We start from the raw sequence: 25,109 nt of genomic DNA on the forward strand, positions 1-25,109 counted from the left end.
GCCCCTGGCAAACAGCAGACCTCTCTTGATTGTAGGTCTGGTCTGCAGATTGGTCCCTCGGTGCCCCTCAGCAGCGAATCTCCGATGACCACCACTCTGCGCTTCTTAGGGGTGGGCTGTACTGTTGATTCTGGAGTTGGAACCGTCTGCTGAACAACCCGCTAGACCACCAGGTAAGGCTTAAGGGGGGGCTTTCAGAGCTTAAAATAGCCATGGGAAATAGTGGTTAGGGGCAGAACTGGCCCGAATATTATTCGCGAGCCGGCTCTGCCCCTAACCACTGCGAATACGGAGGGGCAAGTGTACAGAGATAAGGTATACTGTTCTCATAATGGTGTAACCACTTCAACGTCCAGAAAAATGACTTGCTTTTCTTGAATACAACTGTTTATTCTCTAGTTCAATAGGTGTGTCATTCTGGACAGTATCATACTCTCCCTATGCTCATGAGCAATTCAGAAGGAATCCATTCCAGGTTTTCAAATCCTCCTTCTCTAGAGAGCTCTGCTGCCCCCTTCAGTTTTTCCTTGTGCACATGAGCTGGAAGGTGTCTTTCTGATTTGCTCTGTATATTTCTTTATTATTTTCAGTATTTTTCAAGTTTTTTGCAGCTATTGGTGCACCACAGCTCCCCAGTTCAAGGGGTAAGCTCTGCCTGCATGAAGAAGACTTGGGTTTGCAGCTGGCAGGTTAATCCCTTGAGGACCTGTTTGGCCAGCCTGTAGAAAACTTTGTGGAGCTTGGGGTCCATATCCCTAAGTAGCTTAGCTTACATACCGAATTGCAGGGGCTTGAGCACAGGTAGGCCTCTGCAGGGGGCTCTTCAGGGTGCAGGCTGCAATTTCGCATTCCCCTTTCGTGTGTGTGCTTCTGCAGTGGCTGAAGATCAGTCTGACTTCGGTCCAGCTGGCAGACCAAATATCTCAGCATTGGAAGACTAGCTGATTGAGGCACAGATTCTTCTCCCAGATCCAGCTACTGCCTAGAGCTGAGCAGGCTGTAGCACCTTCAGAGCACATTTCACAATGAGTAAGGCTATTTTTGAAGGTTTCTGTGACATCCTGTAGGGTCCCCCACCTCTAAAATCCTGTTTTTGAGGTTTTTTTTAAACTTTAAGGTTATTTTTGAGCTGTTTTTTGATGCTAAAACGTTGCTGCAGTGGCCATCTTGGATTTCCCAATTTATTTTCTCAAAGTTCTCCAGATCCTTCAAATCACATTGTTTTGCCTCAAAACTGGCAGGGATTGAGTCTGCAGGCTCTTTTTCCCCTAATTCATGCAAACTTTGCACTGGATGGATGCCGGAAGAGCACCCTTGCATCATGTGCCACACAGCATGTGAAGAAGGGGTGGGAGAAGGAGGAGTAGTTGAAAACCTGCTCGCAAGCATGGGGAGAATACCCTACTGTCTAGAATGACACACCTATCTACTAGAAAAGATATTAGCAAGGTAAGAACCTAATCTCTTTTTACAAATAGGTAAAACAAACATCTTAATGTATGCATGTAGTTGAAACAAGAGTTCTGAAATAAAAAAAGAAACTAGATGCCAATCAACTAGCTTACAAACTGCCAGTCTGAAGTGGTGGGTGCCAAGAGTTTGAAGAGATGGATTCTGAATTGTTTTAGAGATGGATGTTGCATTTCAGTGAGAGGAAGGATATCTGGCTAGATGGATGCTGGTTTTCAGTGTAAGGATACACTTTCGAGAGAGGAGGAGAGAAGCTGTGCATTGTTTGCTGTTTGAGTCCAAGATTGAGTTTTCTGCACTTCAACGAGGAGTGCAGAGAATACCCATAAGGATAAGGGGGCTGAGGAAATGACCAGTAGGGTGTCAGCATGTACCTTGGGCTGAGACCCACATCTGGTCTTTCTGGAGGAAATGGGTTGTATGTAAGGTTTGACATATGAGAACAGAGATTTCAAGATCTAGTAGGAAGTCACTGCTAGCTTTGGTTAACATTATTGTTGATAGTTGGATGGTTTTTTATGCTAAGCTGTGCATGATTGATTGAATAGGGAATACTGGCCAAAAAGCCACACACTGCAAGAAAGTAGCCCAAGAATCCACAACCTACAATTGCAAACAATTTCCAACAGCCAGCTTTCAAAAGTAGCCCAATTTGGCAAGAAACCTGGTTAACATTCTGCCACTACAAATACAAAACAGATGTGAGCATGTGCTCACAACTGTAGTGACTGAATACAAGGCACTTCTGCAATTAGCTAAGAAGCATAAAAATCTCAGATATAAAGATCCGAGGATGATGATCTGAGTTGGACAGAACAGGAGTAATACACAAGTAAGAGACTCTTAGTGTTGCACAAGTTCTATACCCTGCCAGGTTGAGAGTTGTTTGGAAGAAGGAAAAGATTTTCTTCTGTACTGTGAAAGCAATCCAACAGTTTCTGCAGTTGCATTTCTCAGAGGACCCTCTTTCACAGAATGTTATAGAGGGAAGGGTCAGAATGCTAAAGGTCGACTTAAGCAGAAAGCACTACAGGAATATATTCCAAAAGTTATTGCCTCCTTTCTTTGGGATAATCAGATGCCAACACAAGCGATATTCCCTTTTTTATTATTTATTTATAAGGTTTCAAATTACATATCAAGCATCCACTTGTACAGAAAGCTAAAGATAAGCAAATAATAAAAATATCCAACTACAAATATCCAAGTACATCCATAATAGGAAAAATTAATATAAGTAAAATGGGATATAATGACTCAACAAAGAAAATTATAACTTAAATTCAACTCAAATCCTCAAAAAAGGATCCAAGGTGTAGCATTAGTGAGTTATACTAATAAGAAACCTACAACAAAAAGGAAAACAAAGGATTAATTAGCTTAGCAAGGATATCCAATACACCAAAACAGCATTCATGTTTTCTCCCTCATCCAGGTGTAATACTGACAAGAAAGTTGTCAGTTGGCAAGGATCAAAGAAAACATATTTTTCATACGCTAATGTACGAATGTGACGAATGGCCATTTTTATGGACTTTTTTTGAAGCGTTCGTTTTCGCTCTCCACAAGACTGATCGGTCGGGTCACACCCTGATGTAGCCTGTCGGTGAAATGCTGGCCTCCGTCGGTGTGCCGATCAGCCTTAAGATAAGTGGTTTTCCTCTATCAATGATTTTGTATATGTGAAGCACAGTTTTTTACTCAATTGCTCACTTCTGATTGAAGGTTTTACCTATGAGGTTATCGCTTAACCACCTTATATCCACCTTTGTGGCGGTGGGAGGGCCTTTTCTGAGGTTTTTTCCTTCTTTTAGAGCAATTTAGAGCTGTTACTGGTTTCTCATTGTTTCTGCAAAAATTTCACCACTATAACATCTTATGACCACATTAGTCTCCAATTGAAAGAGTTGGTTTCATATACATTGGTTTTCAATACATCTGAGTTGTTTACAGCTAGTACCTAGCATATGTGACACCCGGGGCCCATCATTTTTTTACTTCCCCCCCCCCCCACATCTGTACGAAAAATATGATTTTTAGTAACAAGCCACACGTCACACATGAGTACCTAGGAAAAGGCAGCATCTTATATATGCAGTGAGCCGTACAACATCAATTCACCCATTGTAAAACTAAACAAGCCAGACTAGTACAGATCAATCCTGCAGTCAATCCTAACAAAAAAAACATGTCTTTCGAACACACAGAACACAGAAAACACCTTTGCCTAGTATGGAATATGTCATCATAAACTAACCCCTCCCCCTTTTACAAAACTGTAATATGGATTTTAGCCATGGTGTAACAGCTCTGACACTCATAGAATTCTGAGCATCAGAGCTGCTACCACCATGGCTGGCGCTAAAAAACGTTCCACAGTTTTGTAAAAGGGGGGATAAAATAGAAATACATAGACAAAGGTTAAATTAAACCAGTAAGAAGCTGGACTCTGCATACAGTGCACCACAGAAACAGTGACACATGTCTCCTAAAGCAATAAATAAATAGAAATTTTTTTTCTACCTTTGTCTTCTGTGGTTTCTGCTTTCCTCATCTTCTTGTAACTCTCTTCCTTCCATCCACTGTCTGCCGTCTCTCTTCCCCTATATGGCATCTTCTCTCCTTCTGTGCCCCTTCCAGAAACTGTATGCCTCCCTCTTCCATCTCTCCTTTCACCCCCATTGGTCTGGCATCTCTCTCCTCTCCTTCCTTCTCCCACACCTCTCCTCTGTAATCCCTTTCCCTTTTTTCCCTCATTTTCCTTTTCAATTTATTTTCTGCATCTGTCTAGATTACGTTCTTACTACCCTCTCATCGGTGTCCTTTTTTACTGTCTACCTAAAGCTTGCCACCTCTTTCCCTCACCCCTCCAGTGTTTCCCTAACTCAATCCTTTTCTCCCCATCATGTGCCCTCCTTTTATTTATCCCCTCCTTCCATCATGTACCCTCTTTCGCCAACCCTTCCATCTAGTACCTTCTCCTCTCTCTATCCACTTCCATCCAGCGTCTGCTCCCCTCTTTTTCTCCTCCCATTTCCTTCCTGCATTTGCTCCCTTTATCTCTCCCATCTGCACTTCCATACATAGGCTCCCCACTACCATCCAATGTCTACCCTTTCTCTCGCCATCCACCCCTCTTCAATCAGCATCTGCCCCCTTTCTCTCCCTCCAATAACCTTCCCCTTTATGTCTCTCCCCTTTCTCTATACATCAGTTCTATCAGCACCACTCTTCCATACCACCCTGCCCCCTTTCTTTCCCTCCACCACTCTTCCATTCCAGCAATCCTGCTTCTTTCTCTCCCTTCATGCAGCAAGGTCCCACAATGATTGTAGCTGCCGGCTGCCAGTCCACCCCACTCCAACGTACTTGCTCTGGAGCAGACTCAGCAACCGCATGCTGGAAGGTCCCGCGATGACTCGTCTGCTGACTCTGCTCCAGAAGAAGTAAGTTACGTCAGAGGGGGTGGACCCAGCAGATGCAGGGAGTTGTGACAAAGTCCCGCAATGACTGCGTCTGCCTGGTCCACCCCCTCCGACGTAACTTACTTCATCCGGAGCAGAGCTGGCAGACGAGTCAGCGCGGGACCTTCCTGCACCTCAGCACAGCTGCTGACTCTACGGCAGAGAAAGTAAGTCAGAGGTAACGTGATAATTTATTTTTTTCATCAAAAGGGGACATCTATTAATTGACTGTGTATCCTTTCTTTCATGTCTTTCTTTCTGCACTCAGGCCCAACAATTGTCCCTTTCTATTCCCTCCCTCCTTCCTTCCCATGTCCTTAGTGCCCCCAGTGCCTCCGTCCTGTGTTCATAGTGCCCCCAGTGCCTCCTTCCCATGTCCATAGTGCCCCCAGTGCCTTCCCGTGTCCATAGTGCCCCCAGTGTCTCTGTCCCATGCCCATAGTGCCCCCAGTGCCTCCGTCCCATGTCCTTAGTGCCCCTAGTGCCCCCTTCCTGTGTCCTTAGTGCCCCCAGTGCCTTCTCATGTCCTTAGTGCCTCCGTCCTGTGTCCATAGTGCCCCCAGTGCCTCCGTCTTGTGTCCATAGTGCCCCCCAGTGCCTCCGTCCCGTGTCCATGGTGCCCCCAGTGCCTCCGTCCCATGTCCATGGTGCCCCCAGTGCCTCCTTCCCATGTCCTTAGTGCCCCCAGTGCCTCCTTCTTATGTCCCCCCCTACCTTCCAGATTTTGGCCACTCCCAAAGCCAGCCGGCCTGTCTACCTATCTCCCTCCCTCCCTGCCGCGCTAAAGCCAGCCAGCTTGCCTGCCTACATCCTGCCCTCCCTGCCGTGGGAAAAAAAAATAAAAGCGCCTCTCCCCTTCCTTTCCCCTGGTCCACGCCTGCAATCTTACCTCCCCCGCCGACAAGAAGTCTTTCCGACGTCCCAGGCCAGCCAATCACTGTCTGGCTGGCCCGGAACGTCCTCTCCAACGTCAGAATTGACGTCGGAAAGACTTCTTGTCGGCGGGGGGAGGTAGGATTGTAGCGGCGCGGCTGGGGGAAAGAAAGGGCAAGAGGACCCGGACCTGGCCGGCTGTGCACCCCCAAGCTGTGCACCCGGGGCGGACCGCCCCCTCCTGCCCCCCCCTTGGTACGTCACTGCTTTATGGGGCTCTAGTTTTGAAAACAGGGTGATTTTTCTGGTTGGATAATGTGGGCAATGGTGTATGCTTTAAGTAAGCAGACAACTAGAGTTGACAGGTTAATGAATTTAGTGTATCGATTGGTTTTAGTGATTCTAGAGCAAAATGTACAAATTACAGGTAGGTGAAACAAAGTAACTTATTTTCAGTGGGTATGTTTTTTTTTTTTGGGGGGGGGGGGTTTACAGGTACTTAACACCAGGAGTGGGGGAAAAAACCAAACAGAATGCCTATGCATCTATGGGATTTTGAATTCAAGAAGTTAGTCTTAGTACAGAAGTCACTAAATCTAACACAGGGAGAGTCTACAAAAGAGATTGGGTGACTTTGGGGTGATTTGCCTAAGAACAGCAGCAGATAGAGGAAATAAATATTATCAGCATACAACTGGTATAAGTCATTGCATGTCTTAGGGCACAAGATATATTACGATCACAGGCTAAGGCTCACTAGATAGAATTTCTTCCTTTCTAAAATTAAAGGGAGCATGTGATTTATGAGGATTTCCATATTGGCAAAAATCACATTCCCCTTCAAAGGAAGCAAAAGGGGGAGCTGAAGTTATGGCAGATTATGTACTCTGGGATAAGGACAGTATAAGCATCAGAAAGAAATGTTCTAAGATAGACCAGGTAGGTAGGAGGCAAAGGGTAGGGTTGGATTGGACAGAGGTAGGGACAATGCCTAGTTACCAGTACAAACCCTAGAGAAGTAAAGAGCATGCAGTCCAGATACCAAGACAATAGTAGTTGTTTAGGTATGAGTTCAGGAGAAAGTGGAAGATGGCACTGCATAATGTGGGTATATGAACTCAAGGTTTGTTGTGTTATCCTTGCACTCAAAGGGAGTTTGGTCAGAGAATGGATAATGATAATAGGCACTTAATTGGCTTCCCATCCATTTCCAAATTCAGTTCAAACTCCTCTTGCTGACCTACAGATGCATTCACTCAGCTGGCCCTCACTTACCTCTCTTCATTTATCTCCCCCTATGTATCCCCCTCCTCCCACAAGCTCAGCTGGTGGGTCCCTCCTGTATGTGCCCTTCTCCTCCTCTGCCAACTGCAGACTCCATCCGTTCTATCTTGCTGCTCTTTATGCTTGGAACAAATTGCCCAAATCCCTCTGGTAGGCTCAGTCTCTGGCAGTGTTCAAGTCCAAGTTAAAAGCCCACCTCTTCGAGACTGCTTTCAACTCCTAGCTTCTCTTACCTTGGGATCTGCATCCCCAACCCCCTATATGTCATGTCTGTCCAAGTTAGATTGTAAGTTCTTCTGAGCAGGGACCGTATTAAATGTGAAAATGTACAGCACTATGTAAGCCTTTCAGTGCTATGTAAGTGATAAGTAGTAGTAGATATAAAGGCTACAAAAGATAAAACACCATATAGACCAAATCCATGTCATTTCAGGAATACAAAAGTTCACAGTTTTCATCATAGTCGTTCACTTAGGGAGCAGGTGGTACAGTGGCCCACAATGATCAGCCAGAACTGTAGAATGGATAAATTATATGGATTAACCCCTTTTAAGCTGATAGTTCAACTAATGTTGCAGTTGATAAGTTATTTTGTGATTATCTTCATTAAAGTTAAACAAATAAAGCTGTGACTATCTTTTATTTAAATGGGAAAAATAATGAGAACAAAGAAAGGATAGAAGGGCCGAGACGGGAATACCATGGCACATGGGCCCAATGCCGAAAGCCTGAAGTCATAATGCCGTTGTACAGGGCCATGGTGAGACCTCATCTGGAGTACTGTGTGCAGTTCTGGAGGCCACATTACAGTAAAGATGTGCGCAGAATTGAATCGGTTCAGTGGACGGCCACCAGGATGATCTCGGGGCTCAAGGGTCTCTCGTATGAAGAGAGACTGAACAAATTGCAGCTCTACACTCTCGAGGAACGTAGGGAGAGGGGAGACATGATCGAAACATTTAAGTATCTCACGGGACGTGTCGAAGTGGAAGATGATATTTTCTTTCTCAAGGGACCCTCGGCCACAAGAGGGCACCCGCTCAAACTCAGGGGCGGAAAATTTCATGGCGACACCAGAAAGTATTTCTTCACAGAGAGAGTGGTTGATCATTGGAACAAGCTTCCAGTGCAGGTGATCGAGGCAGACAGCGTGCCAGACTTTAAGAATAAATGGGATACACATGTGGGATCCCTACGAGGGTCAAGATAAGGAAATTGGGTCATTAGGGCATAGACAGGGGGTGGGTAAGCAGAGTGGGCAGACTTGATGGGATGTAGCCCTTTTCTGCCGTCATCTTCTATGTTTCTATATGTTAGGAAATGTTTACCAGCTGCCAAAAGGAGGAAAAATATGTTTGCTGTTTTCTGCCATTGGTCTCTCCTGCACAACAGTACGCATCAGCAGTGCAGATCCTAGTATATTAACACCTATCAGCACAGTAAAATATTCAAAACTATCAAACTCTTCAGATCTAAATTGAACTTTTTCGGGTCTCAGCGATGTCACTCTATAGCGGTATACCTTCTTCCCTGCTAGAGAGAGGAACATCAATTCTTCACTGATCCATATTTTTTATAATTCCATGTTTTTAAAAATTTCATTTACCGTATTTTCACATAGATAACGCGCACCCGTGTAAAATGCGCACACGGGTATAGCGTGCGGAAAACACAAATTTATGTACAGAAATTTTTATATACCGCGCACACCCGTATACCGCGCATGCTGCCCGACTCTCCTTTTGCCCACCCCGACTCTCCTCTCCCCCTTGAAGTCCTGTCCCCACCCTGAAAGCCTGATGCCCCCCCCCGGCGTCCGATTCCCCCCCCCCCCCCGCAGGACCGCTCGCACCCCCATCCCGAAGGACCGCTCGCACGCACCCGCACCCCCACCCTGAAGGACCGCTCGCACCCCCACAGCCTCCCGACTCCCCCCATCATGTAGAAGCTCCTACCGGTGTCCTGCTGCTTCCTCTTGGCGGTCCCGCCCTTTCTCTGACATCAAGCCCTCTTGCCCCGCCGACTCCCCGACACGATCGGGGCAAGAGGGAGCTCAAGCCCTCTTGCCCCAGCCAACCGCGGCACCCCCGACACAATCGGGGCAAGAGGGAGCTCAAGCCCTCTTGCCCCCCCGACTCCCCAACACGATCGGGGCAAAAGGGAGCCCAAGCCCTCTTGCCCCGCCGACTCCCCAACTCCCCGACAATATCGGGCCAGGAGGGAGCCCAAGCCCTCCTGGCTCTGGCGACACCCCCCCCCCCCGCTAGTTGTTAGGGCCAGGAGGGAGCCCAAACCCTCCTGGCCACGGCGACCCCCTACCCCCACCCCACACTACATTTCGGGCAGGAGGGATCCCAGGCCCTCCTGCCCTTGACGCAAACCCCCTCCCCCCAATGACCGCCCCCCCCAAGAACCTCCGACCGCCCCCCAGCCGACCCGCGACCCCCCTGGCCGACCCCCATGACACCTCCACCCCCCTTCCCCGTACCTTTGTGTAGTTGGCCGGACAGACGGGAGCCAAACCCGCCTGTCCGGCAGGCAGCCAACGACAGAATGAGGCTGGATTGGCCCATCCGTCCCAAAGCTCCGCCTACTGGTGGGGCCTAAGACGCCTGGGCCAATCAGAATAGGCCCGGGAGCCTTAGGTCCCTCCTGGGGGCGGGGCCTGAGGCACATGGGCCCAACCCGACCATATGTCCAAGGCCCCGCCCCCAGGAGGGACCTAAGACTCCCAAGCCTATTCTGATTGGCCCAGGCGCCTTAGGCCCCACCAGTAGGCGGAGCTTTGGGACAGATGGGCCAATCCGGCCTCATTCCATCGTTGGCTGCCTGCCGGACAGGCGGGTTTGGCTTCCGTCAGTTCGGCCAACTACACAAAGGTACGGGGAAGGGGGTTGGGGGTGTCGTGGGGGTCGTTCAGGGGGGTCGCGGGTCGGCTGGGGGGGCGGTCGGAGGTTTTTTGGGGGGGCGGTCGTTGGGAGGAGGGGGGTTTGTGTCGAGGGCAGGAGGGCCTGGGATCCCTCCTGCCCGTAATGTAGTGGGGGTAGGGGGTCGCCGTGGCTAGGAGGGTTTGGGCTCCCTCTTGGCCCGAACAACTAGCGGGGGGGGGGCTCTCCAGGGCCAGGAGGACTTGGGCTCCCTCCTGGCCCGAACAACTAGCAGAGGGGGGGGGGGGGTCTCCAGAGCCAGGAGGGCTTGGGCTCCCTCCTGGACCGATATTGTCGGGGAGTTGGGGAGTCGGCGGGGCAAGAGGGCTTGGGCTCCCTTTTGCCCCGATCGTGTCAGGGAGTCGGGGGGGCAAGAGGGCTTGAGCTCCTTTTTGCCCCGATCGTGTCGGGGAGTCAGCGGGGCAAGAGGGCTTCACGTCAGAGAAAGGGCGGGACCGCCGGAAGAAGCAGCGCAGATGCAGGGCCCACAGAAGGGCCGGGACCGCCAAGAGGAAGCAGCAGGACACCGGTAGGAGCTTCTACATGATGGGGGGGGGGGGCCGGAAGCTGTGGGGGTGCGAGCGGTTCTTCAGGCTGGGGGTGCGGGTGGGAGTGCATGTGAGCGGTCCTTCGGGGTGCGGGTGCGTGCAAGTGGTCCTTCGGGGTGGAGGTGCGAGCGTTCCTGCGGGGGGGGGGGGGTGAATCGGACGCCGGGGGGGGGGGGAACTATGTAAAAAAAAATTTTGTACAACGCGCTCACGCGTATAACGCGCAAGGGTATGCGCGGTTTGTAAAAACCACGTATAACGCGCGCGTTATATGCAAGAAAATACGGTACTCATAAAATACAGTTAGCTGTAAAGTTAAAATAGTATATTAACACCAGCATGTGATGTATTTGCTGACTTTGCTAATTTCTTAGATTTGATTCAGGAAGCTAATGGATGTGAGTGTCCAGCAGAGTTATAGTAATCTACAGATTAATTTCTGCTTTTCACATGATTTTAACTTGCCTTGTAAGTTCATTTCTGAGCTCTTGAGTGAATCTTTCTCTGTTGCAGGGGAGTACATTAAGACATGGCGACCTCGATATTTCTTGCTCAAAAGCGATGGCTCCTTCATAGGGTACAAGGAGAGGCCTGAGACCTCTGAAAGTATTTTACCTCCTCTAAATAACTTCTCTGTTGGAGGTATGTATTTTTCAAACTTAATTTTTATCTAAATGTTCAACAAATCATGCTAAGCTAATGAATACTATACAAACTTTATTGTATTGCTCAGTAGTGGTAATTCTGAGGTATGTATATTTTTTATCTGCATGCCTTGGTGTTTACTGACCTTCCTGTATAAGGGGGCTGTTTTATATGGGAGGACAAGATGAGCATGTCATTTGGATACAAAGCAGGGTGGGGAAGTGGTATGGAGAGAGGTTTCAGAGAGTTAAAATCCCATAAGGGAAGGCATCAAAGCGAACATAACTCAAGGTGCTGTTTCGTCCAGAGACTGCCCTTTTTGTGCTTTAATACTTCCTTTCCCAATATGCAAGCCATGTAATAAAAAGGTTTTATCACCCTCTTGATTTTTTCCTATTATTCCACGTCACACTGAATGGTTTCTGATCTTTAAACAAAACCTAGTATTAGATAAAGGGATCTGGATAAACAAATAACAGTTTTTACCTTAATTTAACATCCATATCACCTATGTGAAAAAGTAACTGCCTCCTTAATTACTCGACCAAATGATCAAATTTATGTTTGAAACAATTTTATTGGTGAACCATCACATTCAATGATAACACATTTCATAAAATACAAACAAATAAAATGAGCAACATCACTGAGTTACCAACATAAAAATGAACAAGATCGTCACCAAACATTTTGACTTAAAAATTCTCTCCCTTTAAAACCCCACAATCACAACAAGAACATAAGAACTTCCCTTTAGTACCCAGACTTGCCCACTCAACCCCTCAACCACCACAACAATGTTAGGGGGTAGTGTTACTTCTATTCCCCAAACACATAAAATATTGCTCTCTTCCCTCCCATATCCCAGAGGACAGTTGGGAAAAAGAGTTGATTCTCAACAAAATCTCAGCATTAAATTTCTTGCTCTAATGGACAAGGAGTCAAGATAAAGCCTCCAAGTACCATGAAAGGTCTTTCATCAGCAGGGAGTGGAAAGGGCCCTCCTAGCTTCCCAGAGCAATAATGTATGGCATTTATTCCTCCATTTCCAATAGAGAGGAAGATCCTCTGACATCCTATGTTGCATAATACATTTATGACCCAGCAGGAGCACCTTTCGAACAAAACGTTTCTTGCCCTTGCCTTGGATGTGTAGAACAGAAAATATATCCAACAAGTAAGTGGGCTTGTAAAACAAAGAGTTGTGCAATCATGTTGCCCAACCAATTCTTTTTTTTTAAACTTTATTTTTATTCATTATTAAATCTTTTACAAGTTATAAACACTCGTTCTAGTAATACAGAGCCACTTCCAACAAGGAAACAAAAAGAATATCTTTCTAAGGTAAAATATTAGTTGGAGTTGGTCTCTTCTTTAGACCACTATATCTAGGAAGAAGGAGATGGATTTTAAGGGAGTCATTCTATATAAAACAATTTAAAGAAAAGACTTAAATGGCTAAACTCAGCTCTTATCCTTTTTCTTCATCCTGACCCACTGGCTAACTTTTTAAGGTCCAAAAAAGATTTTAAATGCTCATGGAGGAAAAAAAACATATCTCAGACTCAAATATTTAACAATACATTTACAAAGATATGCAAGCATAAAAGTAGCACCCACTTTTCTAGTTTCCTCTCTCATTGTAAGAAATTCTCTCCATCTCCCTTGAGTTGCGTTCGTCACATCTGGATATATCCATATTCTCTGCCCTCATAATGAGGCTGTTCCCTTTTTGAAGTAAATTTTCATAACAGATGTGAGGTCTTGTTCAAAGACAAAATTGACTTTCCTCAGCAACAGCAGCAGATGAATCCAGAGACTAGTGGGATAATACACATCTACCAGCAGGTGGAGATAGAGAAACTGATTAACAGGTGGTCCTATTAGCTGGCACTCCTCCTGTATCTTCAGCACGTGATGGTCACTATTCAACTAGCTCCTGGATTCTGGCTGTGACTGGGCAATTAATTTCTCCTGTTGAGGTTTCTCTTCAGTGAGATGGCAAATCTATTTCTCCTGTTGAGGTTTTCTCTTCAGTGAGACAGGGGTGTCTGGCAGAACGGTGCCGGCTTTAGAGGTTACACTTGGGCCCCCCCAGGTCCCTGCCTCCCCCTCCCTCCAGTGATAGAGGGTCTGACTTAGTCCCTATTTTTTTCTTCTTTCCCTTACAGGATAAAAAAAAGGGACTCCACAGTTACATTTCTGCCCTTCTAGTGCTGAGCAGCTGGCATCTACCGGCACTGCTCACTAGGTTGTGAGTATATGTTTACTTCTACTTGTATTTGAACTGCGGGAGCTGTTTATGTGGTTGTGTGAGAGCTGAGGATTCGACATTGAGTGGTTCTTAACTATGAAAATTTTATTTTGTTACATGCTATGTTTTATTGTGCAGTGGAACTTTAGTTTTCTACGGGGTTGCTTCAGTGAAGGGCTACAAACTTGGTTCAGGGAGCCGGTGCCTTCCCGCGCATAAGTAGTGTGATCTTCTTTTCATTCCCTGGTGATAGTGCTGCAGTGTTTATAGGTTTCTGGGGTGTAGTTTGCTTGGCATTGCCACAGCCAGTGGGGTGGTGCATAAATGTACGGCTCCCGGTGTGGCCTTGGGGAGGTGAGGACGGCTCCAGGTGTGTTCTTCCGAGACTGTCTGGGGACCGGGTCTTTGCAGAGCGCAAGAGGCGTGCGCTTGTTCTCCAGTGCTGTTGAGAACCAAGCATTTTTTGTACTTTTCCTCACCGAGATGATTTTAAAATATGTGGGCCATGGCTGAATGGTTATATTTCGACGATTGGCTCCGGGTCTGTTTTTTTACAGCACTGTTCTGGGAGCTGGCATGTTTTGGCGCGAAATGGACACGCGCTTGGGTCTCCTGCACCGCTGCATTCAGAGAGTTGGTTATATGCAGTTGTCTTTCTCAGCGGGTACCACGGCTTCTCCTTTTTGGGGCTGTGTGGTTATATTTCGGCTATTAGCTCCGGATCTGTTTTTTTACAGCTCTGTTCTAGGAGCCGGCCTGTTTTGGCGCGAAATGGACACGCGCTTGGGTCTCCTGCACCGCTGCGTTCAGAGAGTTGGTTATATGCAGTTGTCTTTCTCAGCGGGTACCACGGCTCCTCCTTTTCGGGGCTGTGTGGTTATATTTCGGCTATTAGCTCCGGGTCTGTTTTTTTACAGCTCTGTTCTAGGAGCCGGCCTGTTTTGGTGCGAAATGGACACGCGCTTGGGTCTCCTGCACCGCTGTGTTCAGAGAGTTATTTTTATGCTGCTGACATTCTCAGTATGTGCTGCAGCTTCTACTTTTCAGGGTCGGATATGTCAGCCCTGCTAAAACATCTTTGACTAAGGTGGTGGTGCTCAAGTTTGATGTGGGTGTGTATTCTACGGGCTTCACTTGATGAGAAGCAGCTAGTTTTTCTTGGGACTGTCCTGTTATGTCTCAAGGCACTTCCAAGAGTGATTCTGCCCTGTGTTTGGCCGCCTTCGCTCAGTTTTTCTCCGTACTGGGTTGGCAGACGGCACAGTGACCTAAGTGATAGGAGGGTGCCCGTGTTTCCTTCGGGTAGTTCATTGTCTCACTCGGGGTCCTTGAAGAGTGAGGCTGTGTTGGAGGTTTCAATAGTTTTTCTTCCTATGTACAGTGCTGCGTGTGTCTGGTGGTGCTCTTGACATATTTCTTCACGGTAGTATGTTTAAGTTCCAAGTTAGGGGACTCTCTTGGGGCCTGCTGACACTTCACATCTTCCTATGTGCCAGAGTGTCTCCAGAGTCTGCAGATTTTTCGAGCTTATCGCGTAGACTGCCCTCCAATCTAGCAGTAAGGTCTATGAGGCTGCTGCTGCCTAGGGGCCTGTTACCTCTTCTTCTGAACTCTCAGAGTTCCCTGCTTTATATTCCTGTTTAAATCATCCCTGAAGCTCTCTTTTAGAGTGTGGGAGCATTGTCTGTTATCTGTCCAGGTGCAGATCGTTTCTAGGGTGAGGCGAATACTGCTTCTGGATTACGCCTGGTACATCTTGTCTTTCCTTTGCATGCATAAGGTTAATGCTGTATGCAGAATTTATGCATGCTCCTTTTTACGTCGCAAGACTGGATTTTTCCAGGTTTGCAATTTTGAATCCTCTTCTTCCATTTTAGATTCTATCTTGAGCTTCCAAAGCTTATGTTGGTCCGAGACCCCTTTCAGTTTTACTGGAACTTGGAGCACTAGTTTTGGTCTTACAGAACTACCAGAAGTTTTTCCATTTACTTCATCCTGCCCAACAAAAAAAAAAAAAAAGGCAAAGTTGATCAGGTTGGGGGAGCTGGATCTCATATAGATCCATCAGTTTTTCAGAGTTCCACATTTCCGAAGAGAAAACTGAGTTTATTTCATCAACCATATGGCTGCTGCATCAGCAGAATATCTCCGCTTGTCGGTCCTTGGGCAGTCCTATCAGCTTTGGCTCATGCCATTTGACCTCGCCACAACTCCAGGAACACTTTAAAAGTTGAGGCCAGTTGTGGCAGCCTTTGGGGCGCACAGAGGGAATTCAGGAGTATTTTTCTTATAAGATTGCTTCTTCGGATGTCTTATGGCCTCATCAATTTGGTGGACACCAATGGGAGATTTCTTTTATTCATTAGAGTTACAAAGACCTCCCTTCTCCTCTGCCATTTCTTGAATTCTCTGGGTGTGTGGTTAGTCAGGTAGGTGAGCAATGTGTTTCTTCCCAGTGACTGGGGAGCCATGTTACAGTCTCTGGTTATCCTTCTTGTTCAGTCGCCAAGTCCAACAATATGACTTTCTGTATAGGTTCTTGTATACATGGTGTTGACTCCGCTGTCCACTTAGGCTTACTTTAACATGAGATTCCTGAGGCAGCCGCTTTTGTTCCGATGGTTCCTGGTTTTTCAAGACTCTAGTAGTAGTATTCAATAGGCTCCTCACACATCGCTCAGCATAGTTTGAGAGCTCAGCGAGATCAGTGTATTCAAAGCCATGATAGGGTCTTTGCTGGATTGTCTCATTGTCACCAAACTTTCCATGCTGTTGGATTAGGGGGCTCAGTGCCTTCAGCCCTCAGCTCAAGGAGTCTGGTCTCAAAAGGAGACTCGGGACTCGTTCACTCTTCGGGAGTGCTACACATTCTGGATATCGCTTAAGGAATTTCAGTCTATTCTTCCGCAATGACGATCAGGATCTTTTAGGACAGTGTCATGGCGGTGGTATTTCTCAACAGCCTGGGAGGTACGTACAGTCCTCAGTTGGCGAGTGCAGTATTGGTTCTACTTCAGTGGGCGGAATCTCATTTTCCTTGTCTGTCGGTGGCTCATTTTATGGGACAGGGATATAATTTAGACTTCCTCAGCAATAATACAATATATATTTTAAAAATATACAAAAATAACCCCCCCCCCAAAAAAAAAAAAAACCAAACCTCCTCTATATCTAGGTATTGGGCACTGTCCACTCAGGCGTTCTGCTCATTGTGTAGAGGTGAGATCTCCTAGAGCTAGCCCTCATTGCCTCATCTTGAAATATCTAGCTTCCTAGCTTCTTCAGTAGATGTACGGAGTGACAATCGGAGGGAGTAGGCAAGTTGATTCTTTATAGCCTCTGCTTTTTCTTTTTCAGTGTTTTCTCCTGGCTGGGGATTTCATGGATGTTCCATCTCAAGTTCGCGGTCAGACACCGGTGATTGTGGTATCTCCTGATTCGCTGCATCATCCATGGTATGCCGATCTGATGGGTCTTTCGGCAGGCGAATTGTGGGGTTTCCTGGTTACTCCACGTTTACTCACCCAGGGTCCGATGAACATGGACATTTGTTCCACTTTGGTATTATGACCTAACTTTTGCAGACTCATAGTTGAGGTGTATGAGTTATGCTAAGCAGGTTGTTTCGTCTCATCTTGTCTCCGGGCGATACAGAAGTCTTCGTCTGTGCCTTACCCTGCCATCTTGAGGGTTTTTGATTCTTCGGTGGTTCTCTGGGTGCGTCACCCTTCCAGGCTTCTGTGTCTTACATTCTTTCTTCTTGGTTTAAGGGTGTTGCCGAGGGTTTCGTGTTTACTTTCCTTCAGCTTCACGTGACAATCTTAGTTTATTACAAGGGCTCCGCATCTCGCTTTTTATTTGCTTCTCAGTGTGATGTAGTTCTGTCCTAAAAGGAATGCAACATATTTCTTCACCTCTTAGGAAGCTGTCTGCACTTCGGTCTTAAGGTCACATTCGCAGTTTACCGAAGGCTCCGTTTCTACCTTAGTTTAATCAGACTCTAAAGCATAGGGGGTTGACAACGGTGCCATGGCCCCATCTTGGCGGTTGTCTGAGTTGCAGGCCTTGTCCTGCAGGGATTCTTTTTTGAGAATTGTGCATGCTGGGGAGTCAGTTCAGACTGTTCCATAATTTCTTCCTAAGGTGATGTCTTCCTTTCTTCTCAGCTGCTCTCACTTTTCCTTCCTGCTTTCCGGGAGGTAGACGGGGTCCTGCGATCTCTTCACTGTGTTTCTTGGCTGTACGTAGAATTCTTCTGCACTGTGAAGGTTACTAATTCCTTTTGATGTTCAGCTCACCTCTTTGTATTATTTGCAGGACGCAATCAATGTATGGCAGCGTCCGAAGTTTCCATCACTCGATGGGTCAAGAGACTATTGCTTCCACTTCCTTAGCAGCGACGCGGTTGCCGGAAGGGCTTCATGACCATTCCACATGAGCTATTCCCACTTCTTGGGCTGAGTCCAGAGGTTTGCATTGGAAGACAGTTGTCCTAAGGCTACTTGGTCTTCTAAGCATATCTTTTCTACACATTACCAATTGGTTATGGCAATGAGTCTGCTTTTGTAGAGACGGTGTTTGATTCCCACCTGGATTGAGGATTGCTTTGCTACATTCCACTAGTCTCTGGATTCATCTGCTGCTGTTGCTGAGGAAGGAAAAATTATGTTTTTACCTGTTAATTTTCTTTCCTCTAGCCGCAGCAGATGAATCCAGAGCCTCACCCTTGCTGGATATTGTCTGTCGGTTTCTCTTTTGCATGTTTCAGACATTTGGTTGTCATGGGTACTTGTGTTCTGTATGCTTATCTTTGGAAATTTGTTATGGGAAAGAAGGGTTTTTTTTAGTACATGCTAAGAATATTGCTGATTCCGGATGCTTGGGCAAGGAGCAATACTGAAGATACAGGAGGAGTGCCAGCTAATAGGACCACCTGTTAATCAGTTTTTCTATCTCCACCTGCTGGTAGATGTGTATTATCCCACTAGTCTCTGGATTCATCTGCTGCGGCTAGAGGAAAGAAAATTAACAGGAAAGAACATAATTTTTCCATCAAAGCCGCTCCCTCCTTAACCTCAGAGAGGGATCTTCAAGAATTGCTGTTAAATCTTGCAAATTTGTTTGAACAGTCCTCTATCCCAGACTTTTTATTTTTGGCATCCGGCAGATAGTAAGATTTATTTATAGGAGGAATATCTTCCCAAGAGAAACCCAAATTCTCTAGTAGAAATTTCTTAAATACTTCAATTGGAGACATAGCCACAATTCTTGGGCAATTTAATACCCAAAGATTCAGACGTCTGATAAAGTTCTCTATTTGCTCAATCTTTCTTGAAACAAAATTCTGTTCGTTAATAACTGCTGATATTGATTCTTTCAGTGGTACAGTTTCCAAGTATCTTGTCGCACTTTTCAGTATTTAAGGAAAATACTTCAACTTTAGTTACTAATACCTCCATATCTTTTGCTGTTTTCCCCACCTTTGAATCCAAGGCCTTTATGGCTACCAAAAGCGTTTCCAATGTGACTGCTGGTCTTGCCGCTGGCTCCCCAGCCTCCTTGGTGTTCTTCTTCCTCAGCAGTCCTCCTGCGAGTGAAGCTCCACCTAGATTGAGCTCCGGGGTTTCCTCTTCCTCTCGCCTGGAGCTCGACTTAAAGCTCCATGCCTCCGCTGGACAAGAAGGCACAGCAACTGTCGGGGGAAATAATGAGATGTTCTATTCCAGTGAGTCAAGCGCTTCCATGCTTGACTCCACAGCAGATTCCTGTCCCCAACACTGTTGCTGAGGAATGGCGACTGACTGCCGCTCCAAAGCCTGGGGAAGCGTCAGCTGAATTGGTGGTGGGGGGAGGAGGAAACAGCTGACGACATTGCGGCTCTAACTATTCCCTTCCTCTTTGTGTGTGGATGCACAATCGGGTTGCTGAGGCAGGAGGGAGTGGACATCCCTCCTGTCTCTTTAGGTGCATCACTGTTGTGGAGATGGCTATCATCGTTGGGGTGGGGGGGGATTTCGGTGACCCACGGTCATCATTGGGGAGTGGGGAGGGGTGTGGCTTGGCTTGCGGGTTCTTCTTTTTTAAATGGGGATGATACTGTGCATGTGTAACACACGCACAGCATCTGTGCCCATTACAAAAAAAGGTATGGTATGTTATAAATATATTTTTTTGGTCTGTTGTTCTCAGACGCACTTCTCTTTGTGCATTGTCGGCTCAACCTCACGCATTTACAAAGGAGTTGTTTTAAATTATAGATCCCATATCACAGTGACCCCTGATGCAGGCGTTTATCTTTGTTGAAACACAGTACTGTGTCGGGTCCATGTTACTGTACGTCCAAGACTGAAATAAACAAGATTTTCCTTCATCTTACTGGCGCGTGTGAAGTGCTCATTGTCCTTTCCCACTGTCTTCTTTGCTGTTTGATACCCGTGGGTTCTCGTTCTGTTGGACTTTTGGTGGCCATAAATATATAAATTTCAGGGCTGAATTATCAGTAGGACAGGCAAGCGACTAGTCTTGAACAGTCGCTTTTTTTGTGCATTGGGAAGCCATGTTAAGAGTTATCAGTCACTCTGCTAGTTTACATGACATTTCAATATTGATAACCTTATTACCATGGCCGGATCGGAGAATGAGCGATCGTGCACAAAACCAAGCGGTAAGCAGTTTTGTGAATCAGATCAGCAAATCTGATTGTCGCTAAACCGGTTTAGCGACGATCGTTAGATGATCCCTGACTTTAGTGCATCTGGGCCTTAGTTTCCTGTCCATGATGACGTGTCAGGTAATGAAAACGCTATCTTCTGCACTTAAAATTTTTGTGAGTCTCGTATTTATGTACAAAAAATTTAGGCACATGTGCTTGCTTCAGCAGCACATATACTAAAATTGGAACGATACAGAGATGATTAGCATGGCCCCTGCGCAAGGATGACACGCAAATTCGTGAAGCGTTCCACATTTAAAAAAAAAAAAAAAAATTTAGGCACATAACATGCACCAGTGTGTGCTGGCTTATCCTTTCATTTATCATAAGTGTTTCACGCACATAATTTGAATCCATTCGACTTGAATATATAGTATAATGTCTGCAATGATGAAGTGTCAAGTGAAGTGTCTGTACACCTTTATGAGACTGAAAATATACTTATCCTTCTAGTTTAACTTTTAATGTCTGTCACTGGAAAGGATTTGTGCTACAAGCACACAGCGAGAATAAATAAATTGAGGGTGTAACACTAGTATAAAAAACTGGCTTTCCTACCTATGATTCCTTACCATCCCCTATGTTTGTACCTGTTTTCTTTGTTCTATAAATGATTTTAGACTAGCACCACCTGTCTCTTCCCAAGCTTGCTGGGATTCCACTAGGCACAGTGTGTTTTGTTTTATTTTTTATTTTATTTTATTAACACCTTCATTACAGAATGCTCTGCTGCTTTCCATACATTCTGAGTCCTCTTATACATGACTAGCTTTATAGCCCGTTACATTAACGGGTGCTAGAATATATGTGTGTCTGTCTTTATTTCTTTCTCTCTCTGTCTCCTTAGCCGCTTTTCCTGTCCATTCTCCCTTATTTTTACCTCCCCTGTGTCCACCACCACCCCTTCACTGCTCCCCTTATCCAGCAGCAGCCCTTCTTCCTTTGTTTTACCTCCCCCCTGTCCATCAGCACCTCTTCCTGCTCCTCCTGTCCAGCAGTAAGCCTCCCTTCATTTTTCCCCCGTGTCCATCATCACCTCTTCCTGCTCCCTCTGTCCAGCAGTAGGCCTCTCTTCATTTCTTCCCCTGTCCATCAGCACCTCTTCCTGCTCCCCATGTCCAGCAGTAGGCCTCCCTTCATTTCCCCCCCCCGTGTCCATCAGCATCTCTTCCTGCTCCCCTTGTCCAACAATAGGCCTCCATTCCTTTCCCCCCATCCATCAGCACCTCTTCCTGCTCCCCCTGTCCAGCAGTAGGCCTCCCTTCATTTCCCCCCCTGTCCATCAGCACCTCTTCCTGCTCCCCCTGTCCAGCAGTAGGCCTCCCTTCATTTCCCCCCTGTCCATCAGCACCTCTTCCTGCTCCCCCTGTCCAGCAGTAGGCCTCCCTTCATTTTTCCCCTCCTGTCCATCAGCACCTCTTCCTGTTCCCCCTGTCAAGCAATAAGCCTCCCTTCCTTCCCCCCCTGTCCATCATCACCTCTTCCTGCTCCCTCTGTCCAGCAATAGGCCTCCCTTCATTTCCCCCCCCCCCCCTGTCCATCAGCACCCCTTCCTGCTCCCCCTGTCCACGGGAGTTAGTACAGGGCCGGTGTCTTGCCATTCTCCCCAGAGTCCTTGCGCCCCCCCCCCTTCCCTTCCCACGGACCTGACTACCTACACGGCGATTCAAGCAGCGTGTACAGCAGTCTTCACACACTGCTTTGGGTCCTTCTACTGCCCTGATTTACTCTGGCACGTCCCTGATGACATCATCAGAGACGCGGCAGAGCAAATCAGGGAAGTAGAAGGGCCCGAAGCAGCGTGTGAAGACTGATGCACACGCCGCTTGAATCGCCAAGGTAGTCGGGTCCGCAGGAAGGGGGGTGAGCGGAAAAGGACTCGGACTCCTGTGGTCTGTCGCGGAGGGTGGCCAGGCTCCATTTCAGCCGCAGGGAAGGCTCACTGCCTCAGCTCCTTACCCGTCCGTAGCCCGGGCCAGGCCTCCCGCGCTTTCTCAGCGGCCCGGCTTGCTCGTTTTTTTTTTTGTTTGTTTGTTTACCTGGCCACTCCGCTTCCTGCATTCGCTGCTCTCCGTCAGTGACGTAATAAGCGCACATGCGCACTTGTCGTGCCACATCCCGACAGAAAAGGGATCAGGGAACACGCGAGGCAAGTGTGCATGCGTGGCTAGCATTTTATTATTTAAGATTTATCAGCTTCTTGGTTCCAGAGCATAAACTAAGAGTGTCTGAATTGATTGCTGTGCAACCTCACCTTGAGTATTATGTTCAATTCTAGTCGTCATATCTCATAAAAGATATAAATGAATTAGAAAAAATTCAAAGATGAGCAATCAGAATGATAAAGAGGATAGAACTCCTTTCATATGAGAAAAGACTAAAGAGGTTAAGGCTCTTCAGCTTGGAAAAGAGGCGACTGAGGGAAGTTATGATTGAAGTTTACAAAATCCTGAGTGGTGTAGAACGGGTACAAGTGATTTGATTTTTTACTCCATCAAAAATTATAAAGACTAGGGAACACTCAAAGTTACAAGGAAATACTTTTAAAATCAATAGGAGGAAATATTTTCTTACTCAGTAAATAGTTAAGCTCTGGAACTCATTGTCAGAGGAAGTGTTAATGGTGGTTAGTGTAGCTGGGTTTAAAAAAAAAGTTTGGACAAGTTCCTGGAGGAAAAGTCCATAGACCTGCTGTTGAGATAGACACAGAGTAAGCTGCTTCTTGCCCTGGGTCTGTGGCATGGAAAGTTGCTACTATTACAGTTTCGGCCAGTTATTTCTGACTGGATTGACAACTATTGGAAATAGGATAGTGGGCTAGATTGACCATTGATCTGACCCAGTATGGCTCTTCATATCTTCTCATATTGTTCGTATTCATTTATGGAGTTCCTGTCAGTCCTTTAAATTTATTTTATATATTGTAGCCTGCCTTGACAGTGCCTTCATACTAAGCGGTATATTAAGCCTGAATAAACAAATTAGAGTCTAACTCCATTATCTCTGTCTCGCCCCAACTAATTGGGTCAGAGGAAGGAGAGCTGTGGACTGTGAGAAATTGCAGAAGAATATTGTCAGACTCTATAAGTAGATGAACTTTTAATGTAGACAAGTGCAGTTGTGATACTTGCAGGGAAAAATAGGGCTCGATTCACTAAGCAAACCGATCGTGCACTGATTGGTTTGCGCTCACTGTCCGACTCCGGCTCGATTCACTAAGCTTCCTCCAGACCCCATCTGCACCCGATCTGATCTGCGCATGCAAATGAGTAAAAAGGCATGTAAATTTCTTAACGCGTCGATTCATGAAACCATTTCGTCCAAACCGACTGGCCTTTCCGTTCCAAAAAGTTACGACTGCTGAGGACCAGTCGTTTACATCCTCGCCGACTATTTCTGCCTAGCAACTGACGCGTGCATGTTAAGAACCCCCATTAAAAATCTATATCTACCCCTCCAAAAAGACAAAATCTATCTAAACTTTGAAATATATGTAAACTTTCATGTACATAAGCATTAGAAAAAATTTTTTTTATTTTTTTGGAATGCGCATAGCGAGCGCGGGAGTGAATCTCGGATTTGGAATGTGCATGGCGAGAAAATTGCAGATTAACCCCGTGCTCTCCTTGCGCATTGTACATTTCAAATATCAATGCCAAATAACAAAAAAAATTCCAAAATCAAATATAACTTTTAAGGGCCAGCTATTCTTCCCAGCTAGATTTTCACATCCTAAAGAGCTAGCGCATGCGTTATGTGCTTCAAAACCAACAAGGATACAGTGCAATTGATGTTTCAGCGCTAATAGCAGCACGTTTACGATTGGATCATTTGCATGGACAAGCTTTACTGAATCGATCGGCTACAATGACTCGGAAACGGATAGGACACGAATCGGATAGATTTCGGGACTTTAGTGAATCCTGCCCATAGTCCTAACTGTAGGCATGCAACACTATCTACCCATGTACCCAAGAAGTTGGCTTTTGCCAAATATTTAGCTAGATATAAAATCGAGGTAATGCTAATGTGCTTTCATAAACTTCTGCTGTGGCATTCAACCATTCCATAGCAGTAGTGCAGGGAGTCCCAAAACAAGGACACCAAATGCCTTCAAATCTTTTACTATATTGTGCAAGTGAAGTTTAAAAAGATCTTCCTTTTCTGACTTGAAAAATACTCTGAATACTCCTGGGAGGAGTTCTCTGAATAGTCAGACAATGAGATCTGCAATGGTCATAGCTTAAAATTCTGCAGTTTCGGTGAATTGCTGCATCTTTTAGGAGTAGAAAAATAATTTCTTTCACCAAATACTTTTGAGTACCATCACCTAGTGACCTTGCACACAGTCTAGACCAAATCTTAACAAGGAGACCACTGCTATTAAAATATGAAAGAAAGGAGAAGCAAAATCACACTAGTTGTACATCGGGCTAAAAAGGTTCCCACCCTTAGCTTCAGCCCTAGGGCTAATGCTGATGGTTTAGTTGTGCAGACTGTTTAGGTAAAATAATACTCCTGATGCAGGTATAAGCTCTAGAGTAAACTGGTTTTTGTGTGCCTCTAACCCCCCCCCCCCCCAGGAGACAGACCCCAGGAGCTAATGAAAAAATTAAGAGGACTGTTATAATTAAGTTGATCCATGGAGATAAAAATGAGATACAGTACTGCTATTTTTGTGCCACAAACTACGTATTTAAATTAAGTGGTTCGGGCATTGCAATTAGTTCAAAATGCTGTGACACGATTGATTGCTGGTGCCACTAGGTTTGAACATATAACGCCGATCTTTTTTCAGTTGCATTGGCTGCCCTTTCAGGCTCGAATTGAATTTAAGGTGCTTTGTTTGATTTATAAATTGATTCATACACAAATGACACCCAGGATAGACTGGTATGGTTGGCCTTCACAGCGGCTAGGCTGACTGTGGCT

The 25,109-nt window shown here is 46.1% G+C and overlaps 1 protein-coding gene and 1 non-coding gene across 5 annotated transcripts in view; both read left to right on the forward strand.

Annotated features, from left to right (window-relative positions):
• Nucleotides 1-25,109, forward strand: part of AKT2 (AKT serine/threonine kinase 2) — a 263,142-nt gene that overhangs the window by 110,990 nt on the left and 127,043 nt on the right. For 3 of the 4 annotated variants that reach the window (XM_033954597.1, XM_033954599.1, XM_033954600.1), the window contains exon 3: nt 11,080-11,208. The exons of the other annotated variant lie outside the window; for it this stretch is intronic. In XM_033954597.1, the coding sequence (XP_033810488.1) occupies nt 11,080-11,208 (129 nt within the window). The remainder of the gene's footprint in view (nt 1-11,079; nt 11,209-25,109) is intronic. 4 annotated transcript variants of the gene reach the window in all.
• Nucleotides 20,330-20,436, forward strand: LOC117366268. Its single transcript, XR_004540541.1, has one exon. It is a non-coding gene; the product is annotated as a U6 spliceosomal RNA (small nuclear RNA).

The sequence above is a fragment of the Geotrypetes seraphini genome, chromosome 8, assembly GCF_902459505.1.
Source record: "Geotrypetes seraphini chromosome 8, aGeoSer1.1, whole genome shotgun sequence".
Taxonomy (NCBI): Eukaryota; Metazoa; Chordata; class Amphibia; order Gymnophiona; family Dermophiidae; genus Geotrypetes; species Geotrypetes seraphini.